General features: G+C 34.3%; 1 protein-coding gene across 1 annotated transcript; it reads left to right on the top strand.

Moving 5' to 3' along the window:
- Positions 1-9874: 9874 nt before the first annotated feature.
- LOC132182898 (uncharacterized) lies at positions 9875-10701 on the top strand. The gene has a single exon (XM_059596265.2). The coding sequence runs from the start codon at positions 9925-9927 to the stop codon at positions 10522-10524; it is 600 nt and encodes a 199-aa protein (XP_059452248.2). The 5' UTR covers positions 9875-9924; the 3' UTR covers positions 10525-10701.
- The last annotated feature ends 17074 nt before the right edge of the window (positions 10702-27775 follow it).

Genomic DNA, 27775 nt, shown 5'->3' with positions numbered 1-27775 from the left:
GATCAAATTTTATGTGGATGGATAACACTGCATTTGCTCTCTTCTGGACAACCCCTTTTGTTTTTAAGCTGCATGACAATTAGAATCATATATGTTCTATTGTTGGATGCATGCAGCCATGCATTTTGACAATTAGAATCAAAATGTCAAATTAAAATAACATTTTGGGTAGCCAGAATGTTAAAATGAGAGTAAAAGGAATTACATCTGGCTCAACAATTTAGAGAAACATTTGGTGAGCTGCTAACCTTGCTACCAATTGCAAAATCAAATCATTTTTTAATCTCTAACATTCTCTCCAGATATTTAAAAAAAAAAAAGAAAAGAATATTTTAAATAAAGTAGTGAAAATTGATAATTAAAATAAAGAGCCCAACGTAAGTGCTTCGAAAAAAGTGAATAGCTAAAAATAAAAATAAAAAAAATGTATTTTTGTAACTTAAATGGAGGGTAAATTTATTGAACGAGATGTGAATGCTACTAATATCTTATTTATAGTTTTATTTTTATTTTTTTTATTTTTTATTTTTGTACAAAGTAGTCACTACAAAAACAAAAACATAACATTTAATGACGTTTGGGGAAGTAGAAGAAGAATTTTTTTTTTTTTTTGTCATTTTAATGTTCAATTAACACCATTTTAAAGGTATTGTCGCTTGAACATTAACATTATTCAAGAGACATTATTCACATTTGAACAATGTGTTACGATTCAAACGATACTATTCACGTGCCAGATAGTGTCGCTTGAACAGTAAAAATGTTCAAGAGACATTATTCAGGTTTAAACAGTGTTTACTGTTCAAACAACACTATTCACGCACCAGATAGTGTCACTCGAATTGTAACACTATTCAAATGACATTATTCACTACAAAAATTTGTCGTTTGAACAATAACATTGTTGAAAATTTGCCACTCGAAATTGGGGCTTATAAGTTGAATACCACATACTAAAAAAACAGTACAATTTCTCTCTCTCTCTCACCCACTAAAATCTTAAAAATTATTTTTTTTTAAAAAAAAATTAGGTTGCCTGTGAACCACCCCAGAGGTGGCCGGCCCTTGTTGGCCACCCCTGAGGTGGGGTGACCTTCGGGCCACCCCTCTAATTTGTTTTATTTTTTTTAAAAAAAAAAATTAATTTGATTTTTTTTTTTGTTTTATTTATATTTTTTTTTTTTTTTTTGGTGGTATAAATATTTTTTTGGTAAAAATTATTATTATTTTTTATTTTTATAAAAGAATAATGACACTTACAGAGTTCAAGGGTCACCTTTTAGAAGGTGGCGCGCACTATTTAAGTGTCACTTTCCAAAAATGTGACGCTTGGCCCAAAGAGGTATCATTTAGTATAATGTAGAAACAACTCTATTTTTGAATTCATACCCTATGTTTAGAGTCTTTTACCAAGAGTCACTATTCAAACATCACTAAAGCAATAGTGACTTTTTTGGACTTAAAACATCATCTCTCACTGGCGATTACTATTTGTGGATTTTTTTTGTAATGAATTATTCTTGACTTTACCGATAGAATAGTTCTCTTCTTCACATTCATTTTATAAATAACATATTTTAAACGTTGTTTTTTTTTTTTTTTTTTTTTTTTTTTTAATAACTAATACGAAAAGTCAATTAAAATATAAGTCATCAATGTGAAAAGTACGTAGCATTACTCAAGTCTTGCCTTCCCTCATGGTGTGCTTTCATGTAATTGTAGATACTAATATTTGTATGATATATTTTGGCAGGTTTTGATGAATGCCATTTTGTCTGCAATTAATTGAGGAAAGAGTGGTACTGGGGACATTACTTCATTGTCTAGACAAGATGTTTTCGTCTTTCAGGAATTATGCAAATTACGAGGCTACTAGACTTTGGCTACATCCGACCGATTTGTATGACTAGGAATCTGGCAATAGATATCTTGCAATATATATATATATATATATATATATATATATATATATATATCTCTATTCATTTGATTAAGTTGTTTTCTTCTTTTCTTTTCCATTTTCACATTAGACCTAGAAGTTGGAGTGGAGTGCACCACCAATACAAGGGACAATTAATAGATATATATATATATCTATTAATTGTCCCTTGTATTGGTGGTGCACTCCACTCCAACTTCTAGGTCTAATGTGAAAATGGAAAAGAAAAGAAGAAAACAACTTAATCAAATGAATAGAGATATTTTATATGATTAGACAGGAAAGACAAGGAGAAAACTTATTAACGGAGGCAAAGATACTCAACGCTAAAGGGATGGAATCAAAATTTTTTATTTAGTGGAGCGAAAGTATGAGAGGGTGGTTACACTTAATTTGGTAGGGGTTAAATCTAATTTTTAAGCTTTTAAGTACATGTATATTTAAGTAATTAAAAAAAAAAAAAAAGGAGGCCATTTGATCTATATGCAGTTCCATCCCTGAGGATAGCTATTTTTCGTACATATTCCATAGCCAAAGAGCTCTTACAATCATTCAATTGTAATTCTGAAAATTAGTAGAAAATAAAATATGCACTATATATCTTTATTAATAAGAGAAGGTTATTCATTCTTTATAAACATGCCCAATGTCTTGCCCATAGGCAATGTGGGATTATTTCCTAACAACCCCCTCACATGCAGGCCGATATTTTTCCTGGTCATTGTCACGGGGTAAATAGTGTGGGGCCCATTCGTTCTGGGATACTCTGATACCATGAAGAAATTTGTGAGCCTAATTCATCTTATAAAACCAGTTCAATAAAAGAGGGTTGTTCATTTCTTACAAACATGCCCAAGGTCTTGTCCACAAGCAATGTGAAAATATTTCTCAACACTTTTGATATGTTTGGTTTCAGGGATATTTTTATTTTTTTTAATTTTTAAGCTGTATTTGAATGTTTACATGAGTGATCATCCCTAAATTGTTCATATTCATATGCCAAAAAATGATAGATGCTATACATCTAATAATATACTGATGTAGCAATCTCAACTAATTATTGAATGAATTATGGTTAAATAAAACAAATTCCATATAAATTTAATGTAGATTCGAAGAAGACAAGCTAAAGAACTATGGAAAATTCACAAGTAAAGCTTTAGAATTTTTTTTTTTTGACGTTTAAATACTCTACATTTTTTTTTTTTTGTTTTTTTAAGACAACAGTTATTTAAATATAATTTTATTATTTACACATTTTTCAAAGAAAATAACAAAATACATTTAAGAAAAAAAACTGGAAAAAATAAATAAATAACTATTCCTTCAAAATTACACAAACTTTTACTCTTACACTCTGAGTAGTCGAAGAACTATTAATAAACTAAAGGGGGCAATGGCCTCCGTTTCATTTTTTTTTTTTAGAATTTCTTTTATAAAGCTTAAAAACTATGTTTAGTCCTATCAAAAATAAGTTTGACCTTTCATTCATATTTTGGCCCCTTTATAAAACAAATCTTGATTCTGTTCTTTCTAAAAACGGAGTGAGAGGGGAACTGGCATGGACTATGCCCCGTATCTATCCACTAAAAGCTTGGCCCTAAATGACTTGGCCTTATAAGGCACACATGAAACTCTGAATTTGCAAATTGGAAGGCAGAAGTTCCATGAAAACGTTTAAAGTGTCGGTGGAGAGGACAAAAAAAACATCCACCTTCTCTTCTCTCCCTTCATTATCACCCATATCTTCAACCCTATGCACCCTATCAAGTAGCTCTCCATATTTTCCATCACAGAACACACCAAAAACAAAAAGCAAAAAGAAAAATTAAAGAAACCCAAACCAGCTTTAGTTTCCCATTTCATTTTCAAGAGAGATAGAAAGCATTTGTCCTCATAGATGACCTCTACAACACGCAAGACAATTCCATTGGACTTCATCCGTATAGTATTCATATATTAATTTAGCTATTTTTTTATTTAATTAGGCATTTAAAAACTAGAGCTCATAAACTATTTTTGTACTATTTTTTCACTCACAACTTAATAATTAAATAGTCGCTTTAATCAAAATTTGTATGGTATTTTTTATTATATTTTTAATTGATTTTAATCATGATAGAAGGAAGGATTTCCTTGTAATCTTTTGTTTATGATTTGTATACGGAGCTGCCAACGGTTATGAAACATGGGATAAACTTATGATCACTGCATAGTAAACATATAAGATTAATACTATTTAGTGGATTATTATACGACTAGTAAATAATTAAGATGACATAACATGGTAGTAAAAATTAGCTTTTGAATTAACAAGGACTTGAAAGAAGAAAAAATTATTGGCTGATTTTCACTACCATATTATCTCAGTTGTATAATAGTCGTATAATAATTTACTAAATAGTATTTCTCAACTTGTAATTTGGTGTATAGTGGTGATGACAGTGTTTATCATGAAATTTGAAATATATTAAGAAAAAACGGTTTTGTTTCTTTTCTTTTGTTTTATTATCATTATTATTGAATGGATATTAATTTTATGTTTTATATATTAAATTAATCATTAATTTTAGAAAAAAAAAATGTAAAATTAATCATTGTAGTTTACGTGATTTACAATTAGCTTCCTATAATACCAAATTGAACTTAGAGGTTCCTAAGGTGTATTTCAAAAACAAAAAAAAAAACAAAAAAATACTCCCTACAGTCAAATTTCTTTTACTGACTTAATAGATTCAATTAGTATGAAACTGACTTAAATAGGATACGTGACACATTTTTATTGGCTCTGACATGTTACACTATTGAAATTTATTAAGTTAGTTGACCAAATTTGATAGTAGTGAGTAAATTATTTTTTTGCTATACCTCTGTGACTTTTATGATCATTTTGATATCAAGTTGAGCTAATTGTAAATCAGATAAACTATAGGGACTGATTTTGTATTTTATTCCAATTTTTTATTCATGTATATATTGGCCCTTTCAATAAAAAATTTTGGCTTTGTCCTTGACTGTAACCTATTTTGGCTTTTTTTTTTTTTTTTTTTTTTTTTAAAGCAAATTGGGAAAGGGTTATAAGTGATCAAAATACCGAAAAGAGGTTGATTCCCCTACAATAGACCCAAACACAGAAATAAACGGTGCAGGTAACCATAACAAAGTAGGAAATTGGCCAAATAAATAGTCCGGTCCTCTCCAAGCTAAGGGACTGTAACCTATACTTTTACCCATTGTCCCAAAATTCCCTGAGTTTTCAATTTTACCAAAGACAAAATAAAATAAAATCATGTGAATGAAAATTTTGTCAAATAGATCGATCCATTAATTTAACCGAAAATTTATTAGGGTTAAATACCTAATATCCCTGGGGTTTTAAAACTTTATTTTTTTTCCCCCTAGGGTTTGATTTTTATCACAGGAGGTCCCTATGGTTTTGATAAATGACCAAATTAGTCTTTCCATCCATTGAACCATTAGTTGACTTAACAGACTGACACATGGACCAATTAAAAGTTGACATTTGGCACAAATGGCCACGTCCTCAGTGATGGCGTGGCCAACTAATTAAATTTATCTTTTTTTTAAAAAAAAATTAAAATTTAAAAAATTATATATATTTTTTTAAAAAAATCCTTATCTGGTCGGATGGGGGTGGCTCGACCACCCTTTTGGCTCCAAGGGGGTGGCCAAAACTACCCCCAAGGGGGTGGCTCGAGCCAACCCCAGTACCCATTGGGAGTGGTTTCGGCCACCCCCTTGGAGCCAACGGGGTGGCTGAGCCACCCCCAGTACTCACTTGGGGTGGTTTCGGCCATCCCCATGGCCAGCCACTCCCAAATGGCCAAAGATTTATATATATATTAATTTTTTTTAAAAAAATTTAATTAGGTGGCCATGTCGTCACTGATGACGTGGTCACTTAGGCCAAATGTCAACTTTTAATTAGTCCACATGTCAGTCCGTCAAGTCAACTAATGGTCAACGGATGGAAAGACTAAATTGGTCATTTATTGAAACCACAAGAACTTCCTGTCATAAAATTTAGGGGAAAAATAAAGTCTTGAAACCCAAAGGGTATTAAGCATGTAACCCAATTTATTAATAGACAGCTTCTTTAATGATATGGAGACCAAAGGAGTGGAAGGAGGTGTTAACCTCCACTAGTAGCTTACAAACCTGTTGGGATGGCCGCCTCATATCCCTTCCAAAATCTGCAATGGTTGGTCGCCACTGGCCACCCATCCTTCCTGGCCTGCCTTTGTTTTGGGAGGTCACCATTTGTGGTGTTCCACATCACCTGAGCTAGAGATGTTCTTATATGTATATTTACACCCTTCATAACAACAACGTATTTTAAAGCCGCGATGATCATAATCCCATCAGAATTCCATAAATAAGTGAGCTAAAGATTGGGAGGAGGGGGAGCCGCCATCCCTCCCACCCTCTCAAAGATAAGGGGTAGGTGGCCCAGCAACCCCCTGCAACCTCCTTCTTCTTTCCTTTTTTTTTTTTTTTTTTTTTTTCACTTTCATTTTTTTCTAGTCTTTGCATTTTTTTGTCATTCGTTCAGCTCTTAATTCTCATAAAACAATTATTTCACAAAAAAAAAAAAAAAATTTCTCATAAAACAATAAATATGTCGTAAATGTGTCTAAATGATGATCGTCTCTTAAACTACTTATAGTCTTCAATTTTTAACTCAGTTATTTTTATTAGCTATCGAAACAATCTTAGCTCTGTCTCCCCCTTAAGGAGCTAGTCACACGCCCTAACCTTTTGAAGGAGTGGTCGACCTACTTCAACCACATTTTTGGATTTCCATTTACTCCCTTTAGGGTAAGGGGGTGGTCGAATATGTACGTGTTAAGGGATAGTTCAGCTAACCGTAAACTTATTTTAATTATTTTTATTTTCTCCTTATTTTTTTTACTTATGTGGCTAAATTAAAATTTTCTTTTGAATGAATGGTCACTGCAAGAGACTTCAGTTTGAAACCTAATCCTAAAATAGAGCTTTTATTTCCTGCTTTTTTATTATTTAACAAAAATGTGAAAATTCTGGTGACCCACGGCCACAGTACAGATCCACAATTGCCCATGTGTGAGTCTAATCCTTTTTTTTTTCAATTTTTTTTTTTTTAAAAAGAAAAAACGTGGCTATTTTAAAAATATATATATGAGACTAAAAGAGGTTAAAACATGGAATACCGATACTATAAATTTTTAAACCTTAAAATTATAATTACAAAATCGCTTATACTTCGAGAGAGGAATAAATGATGTTTTTCCAAAAACTTACTATTTAATGGATGACTTGTTGGGTTGAGATCTGTCAATTTCTTCAAGGGAAGTCAATCGACAGGGATTTTGCCCACCCTGGCCTCATGATTTTTTTATCGGAAAAATTTTAGTTCAACTCTCGGAAAGAAATGGATTTATGGAGAAGAAGGGTTAGCCTAACGACCACGGTATGATATTTAATGAAGCCAAGAAAAAGACACTAAGAAACAAGAGTGTGACTGCCTAATATTTAAGGCTTATCGTACTCAATACGATAAACTTGAATATATATATTGAGATAGTTGCTAAATGAGTTTTTGTTTTGTTCTACTTTAAGGCACCATCAATCCTTCATGAACATTAGGCGGCTAATTTCTAGCTTTTTATAGTTACTAATAAATTAGACGGCTAATTGTTGTAGATCTTTATCCTAAGAACAAATATATGATGAATAATGGTAAAAATTATATTTTTATTCCACGGTTATTCTCATAATACCATCAGTCATGAATTGTTAAAAGAGAATTGTACTACATTTTTGTGTCATAATTATTCTACGATGATTGATGTAAGAGTTTGTTAAAATTGTCACGTCAACATATATTGTAGGATAAAAATGTAATTTTTATTATTTTTTTTTAAATAAAAATATTTAAGAGTTGATGTAAAATAATTACGACAATTTTTATTAAATGATATAGTTGCCATAGAAGTGGCCGACAACTTTCAATTCAGGGAAAAGATGCAATCAGCCTAGGCGATCCATAAAATCTGAGAGTGGTTTTGTCCTCTTTTTAGTTTTTTTTTTTGTGAGCGAGAGTTTTTTTTAGATAATTGATTAATGAAAAAGGACAATGGGAGAGGATGACTTATAAGCGAAACTTACAAAAGTGTTATATTTAGTGTTATTTAGTAGACTCTTATATGATTATCATACAACTATGATAATGTGGCAGTAAAACTCAATCTTTGAATAAACAAGGGGTTGTAAAAATAAAAATCAATGATTGAATTTCATTGCTACATCATCATAGTTATATAACAGTCATATGAGAGTTTACTAAATATCATTTTTTATTTAAGGAATTACTGAATGAAAGAGGATCTATTTTACGAGCACAATTGATTTTTTTTTTCTTTTTCTTTTTTAAGGAAATGTTAAGAAAAAGTGAGTAGGGGGAGAAATGCAGAGTTAAAGAATCAAAAATGGTTTATAAGAGGAACTCGTAAAAGTATCTTATTCAAACAATTGCTGAATAAAAGAGGAGATTAGTGGTTATAAACTCATCTATTGTTGGGAATTGTGCCCTAAATCCAATTGTTTTTATGTTGACATTAAAAAGTTTGTAATGAATATAAGTTTTATTCACTGATTAAATTATTTGCGCATAGAGTATATAAATATCTTTACATGCTTATTACAAAGTTCATCATATATATTGTGCATATGAAAGGTCCTAAGATTATATTGAATATAGTTATTGGTGTAAGTAACGCGGTTATCACACAATGTCTTAATTAGTTCATAATCCTTGTAGTCTTAAAATAGAAAAGTTCTATGTCAGTAATAGATCTGGGCATTCTATTTGAGAAAGACTACTCAACATCAAATCGCGGTAATCTACCTTAATCAAGTGAAGTGGGAGACTTCAGGTTGATGTGTAGGTGTTATGCACTGAATGGACCAATGAGTTGTCTTTCCACAAAATACTGTCGAGAGTGAAAGAAAATAACTCTTAAAGACTACTAACAATTTTAATTATAAATCCTAAGATAATCGTTGACTCGGATGTGAAATGGACGATTGTTTTCATACACCAAGGGTGAGAACTAAACTACGGTCAATACTTTCGGTGTGTTGGGAAATCAAATGTAGTAATGTGGGAAAATATTACTTAAGAAATAATCAAAATCCTTCGTCAAAGAACAGAGAGACAATAAACTCTCTTAAAATAGATTTTATGAATATATTATTCTTAGTCCTTACTAGAATATTTTGGTCGGCATACCAAAATAATATACATGTGATAAGATATCACAATTATGAAAATAACGTAAAATCAGTTACTCAAGTCTGAAAATAAGCTCTCAAATCAATTCATTGGTTCCCATCATATTAATTCTTCAGAAAATTTCTGAGAATTAATTGTTCTTGAGTTAACTCTAGAAGAACAAAGTTTAAAATTTAAAGAGCCAAGTAAGAGTTTACAAACTTTCTTGGTTATTGTCAGTCATTGGTGAGAAGATCTGTAAGTCCCATTATTCCTAAGATCTCTGTTGTTTTCCAGGAGGAAGAAGAATCAAAAATTTCTGCCCAAAACCAAGAGTGACCTTTTTTCTTCAAGTAAGTATTTTTTGTTTTGCGATTTTATTTAAATAACAATGTTCTTCATAAAGTTCGATTTTTGGCTTGGGAATTATATTTTTTCGCCTTTTTGCAAACCAATTCCCAACATCTATCTCCTATTCTTTGACGACTACCTTCTTCTTCTTTTTTTTTCAATGCAATATTAAGATAAATGGGTAAAAAGAGAAATGACACTAATTCAATAATAATAAAAAATAAAAAACATAGTAGCAGGACCCACAAAAACTCCCATCCAGGCAATAGGGGACTGAACAATTGATTGTTGTGTCTATAAAAGAAAGGTAAAGCATGATATGAGACTTCATTCACTGAATACTTGGTGAAATAACATAAAGATGGGGAAGCATGCTCTCTCTAATCTCTTATTCCTACTAAACTTGGCCACTTTGCTCATCACTTCTCTTGCTTCATGCAACTGCCCTCCTCCAGAATACCCACCCAAACACCCTCCCTCTCGTCCTTTGCCACCCCACGGTGGCCATCCCCCACATGTTAAGCCACCCACTCCTGTGAAACCACCCCGTCCGCCTCATATTTCTCCACCCAAACCACCAATTGTGAAACCTCCCATTGTACACCCATCACCACCTTATGTGCCCAACCCACCAGTCGTGCCGTCACCTAGACCTCCACAGTCACCGCCTGTCGTGCCATCACCAACTCCACCGGCAGGAGGCACGTGCTCCATTGACACTCTCAAGCTAGGTGCGTGTGTGGACGTGTTGGGTGGCCTTGTGCACGTAGGGATTGGCAGCAGCGCGAAGGACGCGTGCTGCCCCGTGCTGCAAGGACTGGTGGACTTGGACGCCGCCATTTGCCTTTGCACCACCATTAAGGTTAAGCTTCTGAATATCAACATCATCCTCCCAATTGCTCTTCAGCTCCTTGTTGACTGTGGCAAGACTCCGCCGGAGGGGTTCAAATGCCCCGCCTAGAAAACGGCTCCGTTTTACTCTTTTTATAGCTATTGCATGCACTACTTGTTTCTCAGGATGTACGTCACTTTGTAACAAAATAAAAAGTGAGATGTTTCCGTCATCTTCTTTGTTGTATATCATCAAATCGATATAGTTTGAGAATTTCGAGTTTATGAAGTTTATAAATTTCGTTTAGCTGACCAGAATCTCTCACACTCTTTCTTTTTCTTTTTAATGGCATTAAAAAGCAATAAGTGATTTGGCTTGAACACAAATATAACATATTAAAGTATGTAACTAATAGAAACTAAATGTCTTGCAACGAATATGAATCCTGCGTACATTTTTGGAATTTTAGGAGCAAGAAGCAATAGCAATGATTTTTATGTAAAAATAGAAAAAAGAAATCTCACATAAATTTGCGGGTCTTATTAGGCCTGAAAACTTTTGGAGTTGCATTCATTGAATAAAGCAAGGAAGTAAAAAAAAAACAAAAAAACAAAAAACGTAAAGAAAGTCAAATGCTATTTTTGGATGGATATAGCTTGTGGGGGTACAAAGATAGGTTTTTTTTTTTTTTTTTTTTTCCTAAAAAAAAAAAAACATAAAAAAACAAATCTGTCATTTCTCAATTTTCCAATAGCTATCTTGAAACTCGAGGATCTGGGCTGTCATTCTGTGTGAAATTGTCACCAAATGGCCTCCTTCTTGTATAGAGTACTGGGGAGATCAAATTTCATGTGGATGGATAACACTGCATTTGCTCTCTTCTGACAACCCTTTTTGTTCTTCCGCTGCATCACAATTAGAATCATATATGTTCTATTGCTGGATGCAGCCATGCATTCTTATTCCCCTAGTCAAATTAAAATAACATTTTCGGTTAGCCAGAACGTTAAAATGAGAGCAAAAAAATTGCATCTAGCTCAACAATTTAGAGAAACATTTAGTAAGCTGCTAAACGCGCTCTACTTGCAAAAACAAAGCATTTTTTAATCTTTAACATTCTCTTATCTCTCAATAAAGAATAAAAAAAATCTTTGAAAAAAAGAATATTCAATTGGAGTCGTGAAAAATTGATAGTTAAAATAGATAGCTGATAATAAGGGATTCAAACAAGTGAATAGCTAAAATAAGAAAAAAAAAAAAAAAAAACAAAAAACAAAAAAGTGTTTTTATAACTAAAATGGAGAGTAAACTTACTATGTAAATGCTACTAAAATCTTATTTATCTAACACAACAAAATAGTTTTCCTTTTGTTTTTTTGGTACAAAGTAGTTATTCTTGACTCCACGTATAAAGTAATGTTGCTTTTTACACTCATTTTATGAGTGACATGTTTTTTGAAGTGACTAATAGAGCAAATCACTTAAAATATGTAAAGAATCCTATCTATAATAATACTCTCCCCCCAACCCCACCCCTCTCATGGTGTGCTTTCATGTAATTGTTGATACTAATAATTCATTGTATGATATTTTTTGGAAGGTTTTGATGAATGCCATTTTATCAGCAAATGATTGAGGAAAGAGTGGGAACATTACTTCATTTTATAGACAAAATGTTTTCGTCTTTCACGAATTTTACAAATTAAGAGGCTACTGGACTTTGGCTACATCGATCCGGCTGATTTGTATGACTAGGAGTTTGGTAATAGAGTTCTTGCAATATCTATATATATTTATACCCTTTCCATATATATCCCTTTGAAATTCTTGAGATAGAGTAAGTCTTGTAAGTGGCTTTTTTTTCCTCTTCTGTATGTCTGTGACTATGCAAGGGTTTGTTTGATAAATGATTTTGTTTTGGTTTTGGTTCGATAGTGTAGCAAAAAGTGATTGATGTGAAAAAAATAAGAATTTTTTTTTTAAAAAAAAAAAGTGAAAAAGTAAGAATGTTTGGTATGGAAAAAAAATGTTTTGTAGTGATTTTTTTATTTAAATAGTAATAAAAAATGATTGATGTGATGTAAAAAATAAGAGAATATTGAAAAAAAAAAAAAAAAAAAAAAAAAAAAGTGAGATAAATAGTGTAGAGCCAAAATCATGCAAAACCGTTTCTCTCCTCAAATTGTACCTTGTATTGGTGCACTCCACTCCAACTTCTAGAAGTGGAGTGGAGTGGAGTCCAAAGAAAAGAGGAAAACAACTTAATCAAATGAATAGAGATATTTTATATGATTCGACAAGGAAGGCAAGGAGAAAACTTGCTACGGAGGCAAAGATATTCAACAGTAAAGAGACGGAATCAGGATGTTTTATTTGGAGGGACCAAAATATGAGCAGGTGGTTACACTTAATTTTGATAGGAGTCAAACATATATAATTTTTTAAACCTAAAAAAGTGCTTGTATGTAGCTCCCCTTGATCTATATGTAGTTCTGTCCTGACTGTGTATATATATATATATATAAATAAAGAGCTCTTACAATCTTTTAATTTTAATTTTGAAAATGAGTAGAAAAGAAATTATACACGATGTATCTTTAATTTTGGAAATAGAGTTGGTAGTGACGATATTGTTGAAGTAAGACTTGCTTATCACAAAATTTAGAAACCAAATCAATTAATATGCTTAATTTAGTTCAATAGAACTTCTGATATATTTTATCCAACATTAATCTAACAGCACTGATAAATCGCAAATACTGTATAAGTCTAATACTTAGTAAGTAAATCTCACAGTCGAGTATAGAATGAGCTATTGTTTATACGTAGAAGTAAACATGAATTTTTGATAAGCAAATGAGGTGTTACCTCTGTTATTACACCATAAGTGTAGTTTTGGTTTATGAGATGCATTGGTATAATCCCAGCGACAATCGCTTATGTGTTTTAAAGCGGGAAACTAATGTGCTAATAGGTTATAACTATTATACATAGTCTACTTGAGATATTATACATTCTCAGTAGGGTTAACGTTATCCCGAGAGACTTGTAATACAACATTGGTGCTTCGGCTATTATACGCTACCATCCATAACATTAAGACCCCAACTGAGTCTGACCTCGGGTGGCCCACACTACTAATGATGTACGTTCTGTAATAACCCGCCAACTAAACATGGTTGCGTTGGTTACGAAACAACTATTGGATTTAAGACCTATATAAACACACTCACATTTGTCCATAGAATCAAGTTTATATAGTAAGTCCATAGTCATTATACCGCACGTACCGGTGTACCATATCATACGATATATCTTATTAATCGGTTGTTAAGGCATTTACCCAATTTAATGAAAAGTAATTATGCTCATAACATACGCGTGGTCAATCAGCTGACATATCGCACGTTTTTTTATAAAAAGCAGTCATAAGTATCTACTTACCTTGTACGCTCGCTCGAGGTACGTGGTAAGCATTTATGGACTCTCGCAATAATGAAACATAGTTTATCATTATGCACAATACTAAAGAATCTATTTTAAACACGTAGAGCCCTAATCGAAAAGCAACTAGCTAAAAGGTCATAAAACCCAAATGTCACCCATTCTAAACATTGTTCGCACGTTCTAGCTTTTAGTCAAACGTTTGGGCTCGAGGGCAAACGTTTGGTCATAATGCAGAGAACGTTCGATCAGATGCCTTAATGCATGCAAAGCTTCTATCCTTAAATTATTACGTAACAAATCTCATCTTAGGCTCTTAATGAGTGCATGTAAACATAACAAATAACATGCAAACCAAAGAAATTGAATAGTATTTTAAAAAGTTTGAAAACCTTTTTCTCTCTCATTTTTTTTTTAAAGAAAATAATAGCACAAATTTATCTTGGTATCACAAGACTCTTAAAGTGCATGGAAATCACAAGAATAACATGAATACCAGTTGAGTACAAAAGAGTTTACCTTGAAGATGGCAAACCACTTCCGAATCTTCTCTTCTCTTTAAAATATCTTCTTACTCTAGGATTAGGGTTTCTAGTGTAGGGGTGGAGTTTGTGGCGAGGAAGAGGTGGTATTTATAGGGGGAGGGGCATGCTCAAAGCTAAAAATATGGATAATGAGTTAAAATTGCTTTTAAGACTGTCAACAAACTTTCGGTACTATGCACGAACATTTAGTGTACTATTACAGAGTGGTTCTAAGGTTGCAGGTCGAATATTTGGTAAATACCCAATAATTTTCAATTTGGTCAACGAATGTTCAGAGTGGTTCATAGGCAAATGTTCTCACTAAAGGTTGGGCTCGAATGTTTAGTGGTCCCGCAGAGAACGTTCGGCCAGAAGCTAAAACTGGGTTTTTAGAATGTTTTTCAAATAAAAGGTTTTCTCTCCAAAACGAGTAGTAGTTTTATGGTTGTATTTAAAAATCTTTAAAATTAAATAGAACATTATTGAATTGTTAAAACAAAGTGGTTATTTTTAATAAATTCTCATTTTAGGATTTTTGATATTCTGGGGCATCACAATCCCTCACCCTCCATCTCTACAACTAAGACATTTGTAGAAGGCAACACTCCAATTAAAAAAAAAAAAAAAATCACTTTTAGAATTTATTTTTTTCTTTTAAATACACTACATTTTTTATTTTAGACAACAGTTATTTAAATATAATTTTATTATTCACACATTTTTCCACACAAAAAAAAAAAAAAAAAAAAAACTAAAAATTATATTTAAGAAACATAAACTGGAAATAAGAACCATCCTCTCAATGCTACACAAATTTTACACAAAGTACTTTATAGTAGTGACAGAACTATTAATAGACCAAGGGTGGCCATGTCTCCCCTTCAATTTTTCTATATTTATATATTAAGCTTAAAAACAAAGTTTGGCCCTATCAAAAATAAGTTTGACTTTTGTTCATACTTTAACCCCTTTAGATAAATTTTTTTTTTTGATTCCGTCCTTTTCAAAAATGGAGCGAGAAGGGACTGACATGGATCATGCCCCCTTGCTCTTGAAATATCCCTTGAATAGGCAAGAATATAATGTATTTGAACCTATCCGTTAAAGCTTGACTCCTTCATATCAAAAGCTTGGCCATAAAAGACTTGGCCAGTTGGCCTTATTATAAGCTTGGCACGCATGAAACTTTGAATTGCAAATTTGAAGGCAGAGAAGCTCTATGAAATATTCAAAGTGATGGTGGAGAGGACAAAAAAAAACCCACCTTCTCTCCTATTCGAATAGTTTTCAACATGGTGTGGATTGTGCGTTCTTCGAGGCCTTCTAGATCTGCAATACACCTTTGCGTTCCCACAATTGCTACAAAACAACAAGTGTGTCAAAAGATCCGATGGCCACTATGTAACGCCCCGGAAATTAATTAACCAGTAATTAACTCCACGGTTCATCTTCCAGCCTTATCCCTCGTGGGACAAGACTCAGGGACCTCAGCCGCGAAAAGTATTAAAGTTCTATAAACATTAATCATTACAACCAGAGCATCTACCAAGGATCGTCAAAGTAGCTAAAATAGACATATCATCATCTTTACAAGGGATTCATGCTATACCTTAATATACAGTCATGCATAAAAGCTCTAAGTCTACAACATAATTCAAAAGTACTAGTTACCATGAGTACCCGACTAAGCTTGCAATAAGTCCTCAAGCATCTCCTGGGTCGAATCCTCCACAGTAACCGGAAGCTTCGCGGTATCTATTTCTGCTAAACTATCTATAACCGCATTGTTGTACATATGGAGAAAAAGGGAAATAATACAAGGGTAAGTCCAATGACTTAGTGAGTATAAATGCACATGACGTACCAGTCATTAAATAGTGAACTTAGTTGTTTATAAAGCACATGCAACATTATGAGATGACAGTTTATCATGGATGTGATATAGATATAATATATGCTTATAATCATGAGTAATAGTAATAGTTCAACTGTATGGTTTACCCGAGATATCACTCATTCTCAATAGAGTTGGCGCTGTCCCGAAAGACCTGTAATACAACATTGGTGCCACAGATATTTTACGCTACCATACATAACATTAGTGGCACGACCGAGTTCGAACTCAGGTGGCCCACACCACTAATGATGTCCATCCTATAATGACCATCCATTAGGGAATGATTGCACCTGGTCACGAAACCAATGAATCTAAAGCCCACACACACACACACATTTGACCATAAAGTTAACCTGTATAGTAAGCCCATGGTCGTTATCTCGCACGTACCGGTGTACCATGTCATACGATGTAATTTATCTTATCAGTCTTTTACATGCATAGTTTTACAAGTCTCATCATTATCTTGTTAATCAACATACGTCTTCACAAAAGAGAGTTCACAGTAGTTCTAAAATGTATTTCATGAGAGTTGCAAAATATGCATGTTTAATATTATTAAATAGACTTACAATGCGCGAAAAGTAACAACAAGCATCCATATGAGTTTGTACTCACCCGGGTCATAAGGCTCCTCCATAAAATTTCCTTGATGCTCCATAACCTCGATACTGAGAAAATACCTATCATTAGTTCTAAATCCAACTAAAACGAACCTAGAACATGAAAACAGGAACTATCGAACGACTAGCCAAAGTGGCGTTCCTTCACTTCTGACTGTACGTCCAGGCCCGTGGCTATATGTCTGCCCAGAAGGCTCGTACATCCGGTCTCGTGGCTGTACGTCCACCCAGAAGGTTCAGGTAGAACCTTATTTGGTTCAACCGTCCTCCTATCCTCCCAAACTGGTTCTAAAGCTACCAAAAGGATTCCTATGATCTCCTATCTCAAAACAAGACCTCCATGAAAAAGGAAATATGCCTAACAAGAATTAAACGCTAATCCTTGCTTAAACCAAGATTAAGGCATAACCTAGCTTGAAACTCAAAATAACAACTAAGCTAGTCTAATCAAGCATTTAAAGAGAATAACGTCATAGAAATTAAAGTTAAGCGTAGAGGGTTACTTCCTATAAGCAACCTTCAAGAACCACCTCTCCTTCACAAAAACTCACAAGAACACACTCTCACAGAGTTTTAGAGAGCCTGGGGGCAAGAATGAGCGTGAAAGGGTGAGGGGTAGGGGGTATTTATAGGTGAGAAAAAGCAGAGGGCGCTACCAACTATTCTGAAAAGCAGTGGACGTCAGGTACTATTGAGGTGTACGTCTGGTACTATTTACCCAGTGGTCCAAAGGCTGTAGCATATGTCTAGGTATTATCCAGCAGTTAACCCAAAAGTAGCGTACGTCCAGTACTATTGGAGCGTACATTCATGTACTATTTGCAGAGTACGGCATACTATTGTCAACGTACGTACAGTGGTCCCCATGTGTACATCCTCACTTAAAGACAAGAGCGTACGTACGGTGGTCCCTCAGCGTACGTTCTCACTTACAGACAAGAGTATACGTATGATGGTCCCCGAGCATACGTCCGGTCCGAAAGTCCAAAATTCACAAAATGCCTTTTCAACTGTCCTTAGTGGCTCAAAGTCCAAATTAACCATCTAACTAAGCTACCTAAGCTTAGTTAATTATTTGGGTCACTATATACTATGCCGGGGAAACTTCGATGTCTAAGTCAGTTCTATGGAGAAGATCAATACTATTCACAAAACGTAACAATTCAATCTACATGAGTCTATGACAGCATGAGAGAGCATAAGATATCTTTGTAGCATGTGTAAAGGCCTATATATAAGCTGAAGAATTGAGATAAACTTTGACTAGATCTTTTTGTTTGAGTTGATTTGGGAGTCCTGGGAGCTGGAATTGGACTAGGGCTCCTACTCCAATTTAGACTTTAACGAGGACTTCTTGACCCAGAGTACTCTAAATAGAACTTCACTTGGATTATATCTCCTGCTATTAATTAATAGCTATATGGGCCTATCATTGGCCCTAAGGCCCAAAATCTGATGGGCTTGAAGTGCAAAAATATTCCCAACAGTTACCCCACAATTTCCTTGGCTGAGGTACATGGGTAATGGAAATTTTAGTTAGAGTCCCTGGATGACTCGTTGTTTAGCTTTTTTTGAGGCTCACGTCTCCCTATGAGTGTACCTTGAGCTCAACAGCTAGAGCTTTTCATTTTTTCCATGGCATCGTTTGAGTTCCCGAGAGTACCTGCCAACTCTCTTCTTTGCCAGGGGGTTACACCCGGTTATTGATTTCAACATATTCGAGGGTGACATCTGGCTCTCTCTTCAACATATCCGCTTTATAAACTAAGCTTTAAACGTGAAGAATAATTTTTAACCATGATTTATGAATCTTTCAAAAAACTAACCTCGACTCCCCTTTGCCCCGGGGTGGCCACTTGTTTTTTGACCAGGTTATCTCCCATTACTTGTTTTTACTCATGGTTTTCTCCATGTTTCCGGGTGCGACTTGTTTTTTGACCAGGTTGTCTCCCGTTACTTGTTTTTACTTAGGGTTTTCTCACTATACTTGGTTTTATCAAAAGTTTTTTCCTTGTTGCTGGCGAAGACTTGTTTTTTATTGGATTGTCTCCCATTACTTGTTTTTACTTAGGGTTTTCTCCATGTACTTTTTTCTATCCAAGGTTTTCTCCTTGTTGCTAGGGAAGACTTTTTTTTGACCGGGTTGTCTCTTGTTACTTGTTTTTACATAGAATTTTCTCCCTGTTCATCTTCCTACCAAAGAGTAATTGTCAAAGGGGGTCCCCGGGGTGGCCAGGGACACTCCGATGCTTAAATCAACATCACTCTTTATTTAAATCAAACTTATTGAAAGGCAATCACAAAAAACATAAAACGATAAACTAAACGATAATACCCGGGTATACTACAAAGGGTATACTACTCCTCCTTCTCTATTCTATTGGTTCTCCGCCTACCATGCATGAGCTTTTCTCACGGACTTAGACTCTCCTCCTTCGGTGAATCCTCCCGCTATCGTCCGAATCTCAGCTATTACATCTTGATTTCTCAATTCTCCGCTTTGCTTGCTCTTGCTCCTGTCTCTCCTTTCGTCACCTCTTCCTTCATTGAGTCCCCAGGGATCGTCTTCCCGAGGGTAATTCTCTTGGCCTCCTACAATCGGGCGCGGGTGGTCCGGTGGACAATATTCCCTAGTGTTGTAGTCTCGGTGGTTATGGAACCGGTTAACTCTGTCATTACTTGGGGAACCCCTCCGATCTCCAAAGAATTGAATCAACTTTCCATCCTCGATGAACTTCTCTACTAATAGCGTTAGTGCTATACATCCTTCGGCATAGTGGCCTTCAGCTTCGTGAAACTCACAATACTTATTGTTAAACTTCTCGAGTGGATTGCTTGTTATTTTTTGTGGTATGACGAATCTTGGATCCTTCTTAACCTCCATTAAAACTTCTGAAATCTCGGCATTGAGTGATGTGAAGGCATAGTCTTTGACCTTCCTCCTTGGCGGGTTCTGTTCTTCTAGAACCCTCTGGGACTCCTTCCTCTTTTCTTTCGCTTGTTTCGATTGTCGTGTCCTTTCTATCACCTCCAAAGTATTTGCCTGGTTGATGAACTCTTCTACCTTGTCCACTAAGCCTTGAAGATTGCTCGGTGGCTTCTGTGCCAGCTTCTGCATCATGGGTTCTTTGGTTAAAAGCTCGTGATAGATTATAGAGAACACCAGGTCCTCGATAGGTTCTTATATTCCTATCTTCTTCTAGTTGAACCAGGTTATGAATTGCTTGAGGCTTTCCCCATTGCGTTGTTTCAGAGTTAGCAGATAGGATGGTGGATTCTTCCAAGTCTTCGAAGTCATAAACTGTTATAAGAACACTCGACCTAGGTCCTCGAAATTGTCAACTGAGTTCAGAGGCAACTTTTTGAACAAGTTTCGGGCACTCCCTAACAGAGTAAGGGGAAAAGCCAAGCAGGTCACCTCGTTACGAATCCCAAGGAGGCCTATGTGTTTCCTAAAATCCTCCAAATGCTCAATAGGATCTCTGACTGTAGTACCCAGACAAATCACAATTTTTAAAGAGTTAAAGATTTCTTACTTAACCGATTAATAATCCCTTGGAACAAGTCTTCAAGCAAGTGGCCTAAACCTTCTTTAAATAACCCAAGCCCCTTAACAGTTTTTAGCAGTAAAAACCACATGATCACTCACTCTTATCCTAGGTGTGAGCGCTCGCCCAAGGACCACACAAGCGCTCGTATGAACAATTTATTAACCCATGTGCAAAACCCAATCGTATGTCTGAGCATTTTTAACCTTTTGTGAACAACATACGAGCGCTCGCTGCTACAGTACGTGGGCACTCGATGACCAGTCTTTAGACTATTGGATAATACCCAATCGTACGCCTAAAAACCATTTTTAACCCGTTGTGAACAGTACAAGAACGCTCGCTGCTTTCAGATATTCTCCAGCAAAGCTCACAACTTTTCTACCCTATAAATACCCCCATTCCCACGCCCTTTGCAACTCCTTCTACTCTTTGAGCCCTAGAGGAACCCTTCTTCTTTGATTTTTGAGAGTTTGTGAGGTTTGTAAGTGTTCTTAGACAAGGAGTAAGTTTGAAGCCTTGCTACCTTCTAAAGTGATTTCTAGACCCTTCCTTCAAGCCCTTTTTAATTGTTGTTATTGATTTCCTAGTATTACAAGTTTTAAAGATGCCATGACAAGTTCTTATACCCATCTTTTTAACAGAACCAAGAAAGTTTTTCAAAAGGCTTTTTACACACATCTTTGATTCTTTGTGTTGTGTTTTCTTGTGATATATGTGTTTATTTTGAGTCTAGGGAGGAAAATACCAACCCATAACCTTAGATAGAAGCCTAGAACGCATTTTTGGGAGTTTCTAGCCGAGCCTTACCCTCTGACCTAACGCATGCCCTAGGGAGCGAGCGCTCGCCCAAAAAGCAGGCCACCCGTCCCCTTAGCCCCAATTGTATGGTACAAGGTTTTAGTAACCCTTTTTGTTAGATGAAACCTCGTAGAGTTCTCTAGTACTGCTTATAACGATGATTCGTGTTGCACTATAGCAGGAATTCGTGATGTCGGACGACTAGAGCGAGCGAACAAGGTAAGTAAATGCGTACGAACACTTTCCTTAAAAATGTGAGATATGTCAGCTGACTGACCAAGTTTATGATATGAACATGTCTATGTTTTGTAATAACTTGATAATTGTTTTAATAATTAGTTGATAAGATGCATTGTATAACATGGTACACCGGTATGTTCAGTATAATGGCCATGAGCTTACTATATATACTTGATTTTATAATCAAATGTGTGTGTTGTTATGTGGGCCTTGGATCCAATGGTTATTCGTGACTGGCGCAGCCATTGCCTAATGGTTTATCACTACAGGACGTACATTATTAGTAGTGTGAGCCACCCGAAGTCGGACTCCGTCGGGCTGTTAGTGCTATGGATGGAAACGTACAATGGTCGGAGCACCGACATTGTATTACAGGTCCCTTAGGACAACGCCAACGTTACTGAGAAGGGGTAATATCTCAGGCAGACTATATATGATAGTTACGACCTATAAGCATTAGTTTTGTTGCCTTAAAAGACTTAAGCGATTGCCACCTGGAGTACACCACCCTTTATCAAACCAAACGATATTTTTAAGGTGTATTAACAGAGACATCACCCCCTTTCAATGTTTACCAAAATTTGCACGTTTATTTCTGCTTAATAATAATGAGTTCATATCATACCCAATTGTGAGGTTTACTTATTAGGTCGTTAGACTTACTCGGTTATTACTCTTATAGGAAGCCTGTTTCTAGATCCTTGAAGTGATATGGTTGCCACTATAGACTTTGCCTTAAAATCTTCATATTGTTATTAGGTTTCCTTTATATTATTGTTAGTTGTCCATGTCTTCTAATTTGAGGATTATACTTGTTCCTGTAATGATTTATAAACTTCTTAGATTTATTTCACCTTCGTATGCATTAACTATGATAATGCTTAAAGGGGCGATTCCTCATTTAACCACCAGTTGATTAAATTGGGTTAATTGTAGTAACCCTGCCAGGTCGGTCAAGGCCAGTTTTTGGAGGCATTACATTGACGCCAGCATAAATCTTCATTTGAGCGGCTTTGAACTTTTCAGGCAACCAATACTCTTCCACTCGTCGAGAGAAAGATGAGCTGGTCCCTTGCAACAGCTTTTCTACAAAAGTATCATATCTCTGCATCTCCATGTTGGTGCATCTTTTGTCCAACTCATCCATCATCTGGTTCAACTCTTCGGTATTGCCTTCTTTCTCATTTTTGTCTTGGGTGCCACCATTCTAATTATTATGCACCTGGTTGTCCTCCTCCCAGTTGACATGCTCCTGGAAGTAGTCTTCTTGGTGTCCTCCTCCCGGTTGACTATGAGAGCCAATCCAGTTGTTGTGCTCTTCTTCTTCACGCCTACTATGGGTTTCCTCGTGGTGAGATTGCTCAAGTGCTCGTAGCAGAAGCTCTATGTTTCGCCTTGTTAGGGCTTCGATTTGTGCCTCCATCGTCACAAAGCGTTCAGGTTCTCCCTGTTCCGGTTGATAGGAGGCAGATTGTTTTGGACCGGTCCATGTTGAATTACCGGATCCTCCTAATTCACGTTGTTGCTTGGATTCGGCTATGGCTGGATGATCAGACCAACTTGGTTGACGTGGTTGGCTGGATCCGGTTGTGACTTTCCTTGCCGAATTGCCACACTTCCTGATCGCATGTTGACCACAAGGTCGAATATATTTTTTTATCAGAAACAAATAATCGTTCCCACAGATGGCACCAAACTGTTAAAGCAATTTTCTGTCTAACAATTTTAGGTATGGTGTGAACTGCGTGTTCTTTGGGGCGTCATTGATCTGCAATACGTCCTTCATTTTCCCACAATAGCTGCAAAAGGATAAGAGCATCAAAAGATCCACTAGCATCTATGTCGGGGAAACTCCGATGCCTCATTAGCTCTGTGCACCATTTCCCATATCTTTGACTCTATGTATCTACCAAGTAGCTCTCCATATTTTCCATCACATAACCCACCAAAAAAAAAAACAAAAAACAAAAAAACAAAACCCAAACCATACCAGCTTTAGTTTCCCATTTCATTTTCAAGAGAGAGAGAGAAAGCATTTGTCCTCGATGGCTTCTACAACAAGGCAATTCCATATATGGGACTTCATCCGTATGGTATTCATAAGCTATCTTATCATGTATATAATTAGGCATGTCAAAACTAGAGCTCATAAACTATTTTTGTACTGATTTTAATCAATTTTCTATGGTATTTTTCCTTCTTCTTCTTTTTTTTTTTTTAAAAAAATAATTTTAATCTTGATAGTAGGAAGGATTCCCTTGAAACCATTTGCTTATGATTTGTATATTTTCTCATATATATGACAAAGTAAAAAAGATGAAGCCATCAACTACCTACAATACAACATTTTATATTAAATCACCACTTGTCCTAAAAGCTTAAGCTATAGAAAGAAGTAAATTTAATAACTTAATCAATATCCCAACACTCCCCATCACGTGTGGGTTCAAACTTCTACCAATATGTAAAATATTTTATTTAAATGGGAGGTGAATGATTTTGTCAAGGTTCGAACTTAGGACTTTTGCTCTGATACCATGTTAAATCACAAATTACCTTAAGTTCCAAAAGTTTAAGCTAATATAAATAAGTAAATTTAATCATTTAATCAATACTTCAACATTTTACTTATTAGCTGCCAACGTTTATGGAACAGAGGATAAACATTTTGGTTATATATACGACTATCATACAATTTGGATGACAAAACTTTGTAATAAAAATCAGCTTTTAGATCAACAAGGACTTGTAAGAAGAAAAAATCAATGGCTAGAGAGACGTGTTGACCTCTACCCTCTAGCTTACAAACTTTCTAGGGATGGCAGCCTCCATCCTTCCAAAATCTACAAGGGGTGTCATTGTAGTTTACCTGAATTACAATTAGCTCCCAGTAGTATCAAAATGAACTCAAAAGTTTCTAAGGTTATGCCAAAAAAATAATTTACTCTTTACAGTCAAATTTTGTCTATTGACTTAATAGATTCAGTTAGTGTGACATTGACTTAAATAGGACATGTCACATTTTTATGGGCTTTGATGTGTCACACTATTGAAATTTGTTAAGTTGACGAAATTTGACTATAAGGAGTAATTTTTTTTTTTTTTTGCATACTTTAGAGACCTTTGTGTTCATTCTGATAGGAGTCAAACCTAAATTTTTAAACCTTAAAGTACATGTATATTTAACTTTATAAAAAAATAAAATCGAGGCCATAGCTCCCCTTGATCTATATGTAGTTTCGTCCCTGACCATATCTATTTTCCACACACACACACATATATATATATATATACCATAGCCAAAGAGTTCTTACAATCTTCTAATTTTAATTCTAAAAATGAGTAGAAAATAAATTATACACGATATATCTTTATTTTTGGAAATAGAGTTGGTAGTGAAGATATTGTTGAAGTAAGACTTGCTGATTCAAAAATTTAGAAACCAAATCAATATGCTTAATTTAGCTCATCAATAGAACTTTTGATATATTTTATCCAACATTAATCGAACAACAATAACGCGACAATCTCAACTAATTTTTTAATTAATTCTAGTTAAATAAAAAATGCCATGTATATTTAAGGCTTGTTTGGGCGTGCATTTGAGGAGCTTAAAAGTACTTTTAATATTCAAAAAGTTTGTTTGAAAAAAAAAAAAGTACACTTTGGTAAAAAAAAATTAAAAGTACTTTTAAGAGTCCAAAAAGCTCAAAAATTGTCAAAACACACTTTGGCAAAAGCTTAAAAGTGAAGCTTTTGCCAAAAAGTATTTTTTTACTTAAAAACTCTATTTCTCAAATACAAGCTCAAGCATGCTCTTAATGCAGAAGAAGACAAGCTCTTAATGCAGAAGAAGACAAGCTAAAAAACTATGGAAAAGAATATTACGATAATATGCTTAAAATATTATGAAAATGAGAAATGATTCATTTCCTTGTTTGGTCTTTCTTTCAGACTCTACCTTTTTAAATTATCATTGAATTTGAATTTGTGGAGTCCATGAAAGTATTGTAACAAGGGTAATATACTACCTCAAAAAAAAAAAAAAAAAAAAAAAAAAAAACAAGGGTAATATACTAACATTTAACATTCCAATCAATTGTTGTTAATAGGAAATGTGGATTAATTAAAAAGGTAGGAATCACAACAAATATGGTAAATTATTTTACACCCATTGTCTTCAATTTTAAGTTGAGAAATGATTCAACGATAATTTTAAAAATGAGGAAAATAAAAACAAATAAAAAGTAAAAAATAAATAAATAATCGAGAGAAGTTGATGAAAGGTGAAATCAGTAACGCATGGAAATTTCAGAAAGAGGGAGATACTTCTACAAAATTCTAAAGAGAGGTAGCCTGGTAGGGAAGTTTTAAAATTCAGGTAGGGGTCATTTGTGTCCCTCACCCTCTAGCTCCAACACTCAGACATCTGTAGGAGGCCCCAATCTAAAAAAAAAAAAAAAAAAAAAAAAAACGATTTCATTGATATTATTATTTAGAAAACTCGCGAGTAAAGTTTTAGAATTTTGTTATGGCTTTTAAATACTCTACATTGTTTTTAAGACAACAGTTATTTAAATATAATTTTGTTATTAACACAATTTTCAAAAAAAAAAAAAAACGAGAAATTATATTTAAGAAAAAAAAAAAACTGGAAAGAAAATAATAACCATACCCTCAGTTTTAAAGCTACACAAATTTTATTCAAATACTTTCTAGTAGTGACAAAACCATTAATAGTCCAAGGGTGGCCATGGCTCCCCTTCAATTTTTCTTTTAATATATATATATAAAGCTTAAAAACTAAGTTTGGCCCTTTAAAAATTTTTTTGACTTCCGTTCATACTTTAACCTCTTCATATAAAAAAATTTTATTTTTTGATTTTGTTCCTTCCAAAAACGGAGCGAGAGGAGGACTGGCATGGACATGACCCCTCCCTCCCTCTTGATATATGATCCCTTGAATAGTCAAGAATATAATGTATTTGAAATTTTGAACATATCCTTTAACTCCATATCAAAAGCTTGGCCCTAAAAGATTTGGCCAGTTGGCCTTATTATAAGTCTGGCACACATGCAACTCTGAATTGCAAATGAAACATTCAAAGTGACGGTGGAGAGGACAAAAGAAACCCACCTTCTCTCCCTTCACCATTTCCCATATCTTCGACCCCATGCATCTATCCAGTATCTCTCCATATTTTCCATCACACAACCCACCAAAAACAAGAAAACAAAACCCAGACCAGACCAGCTTTAGTTTCCCAATTCATTTTCAAGAGAGACAGAAACCATTTGTCGTTAGATGACTTCTAGAACAAGACAATTCCATATATAGGACTTCATCCATATAGTATTCATATACTAATTTGGCTCTCTTATCATCTATCTAATTAGTCATGTCAAAACTATAGCTCATAAACTATTTTTGTACTAATTTTTAATCAAATATTTTATGGTATTTTTGCTTCTTCTTTTTTTTTTAATTGATTTTAATAATCTTGATAGTAGGAAGATTCCATTTGTATATTTTCTCATATATATGACACAGTAAAAATGATGGAGCCATCAACTACCTACAATACAACATTTTATATTAAATCACCACTTATCATAAAAGATTAAGCTATAGGAAGAAGGAAATTTAATAATTTAATCAATACTTGAACACTCCCCCTCACATGTGGGTTCGAACTTATGCCAATATGTGAAATATTTTATTTAAATGGGAATGATGAAATCAAGGTTCGAACTCGTGATTTTTGCCTCTGATACCATGTTAAATCACCAATTGTCCCAAGTCCCAAAAGCTTAAACTAATATGAAAAAGTAAATTTAATCATTTAATAAATACTTCAACGTTTTACTTATCAGCTGCCAACGGTTATGGAACAAGGGATAAACATTTTGTTTATATATACGACTATCATATAATTTGGATGATATAACGTGGTAGTAAGAAGAAAAAATTAACGGCTGATTTTCACTACTATGTCAAGTCAATTGTATAGTAGTCATATAACAGTATATTAAATAGCATTTCTCAACTTATAATATGGCGTATAGTGATGATGACAGTGTTTATCATGAAATTTGAAATATATTAAAAAAAATTATTTGGTTTCCTTTCTTTTGTTTATTTTTTTATTAACATTGAATGGATACTAATTTTATTTTTCATATATTAATTTAATCATTAATCTTAATATATTTCTCATTCATGATTTGACCTCCCAATCTTAACATATTTCTTAAGGACAATGTAAAGTCAGTTATTGTAGTTTACTTGAATTACAATTAACT

This window comes from Corylus avellana, chromosome 5, assembly GCF_965113065.1.
Source record: "Corylus avellana chromosome 5, dhCorAvel1.hap1.2, whole genome shotgun sequence".
NCBI lineage: Eukaryota > Viridiplantae > Streptophyta > Magnoliopsida > Fagales > Betulaceae > Corylus > Corylus avellana.
The sequence above is the reverse complement of the archived record's forward strand: the minus strand, read 5'-3'. Positions and strand labels throughout refer to the sequence as shown.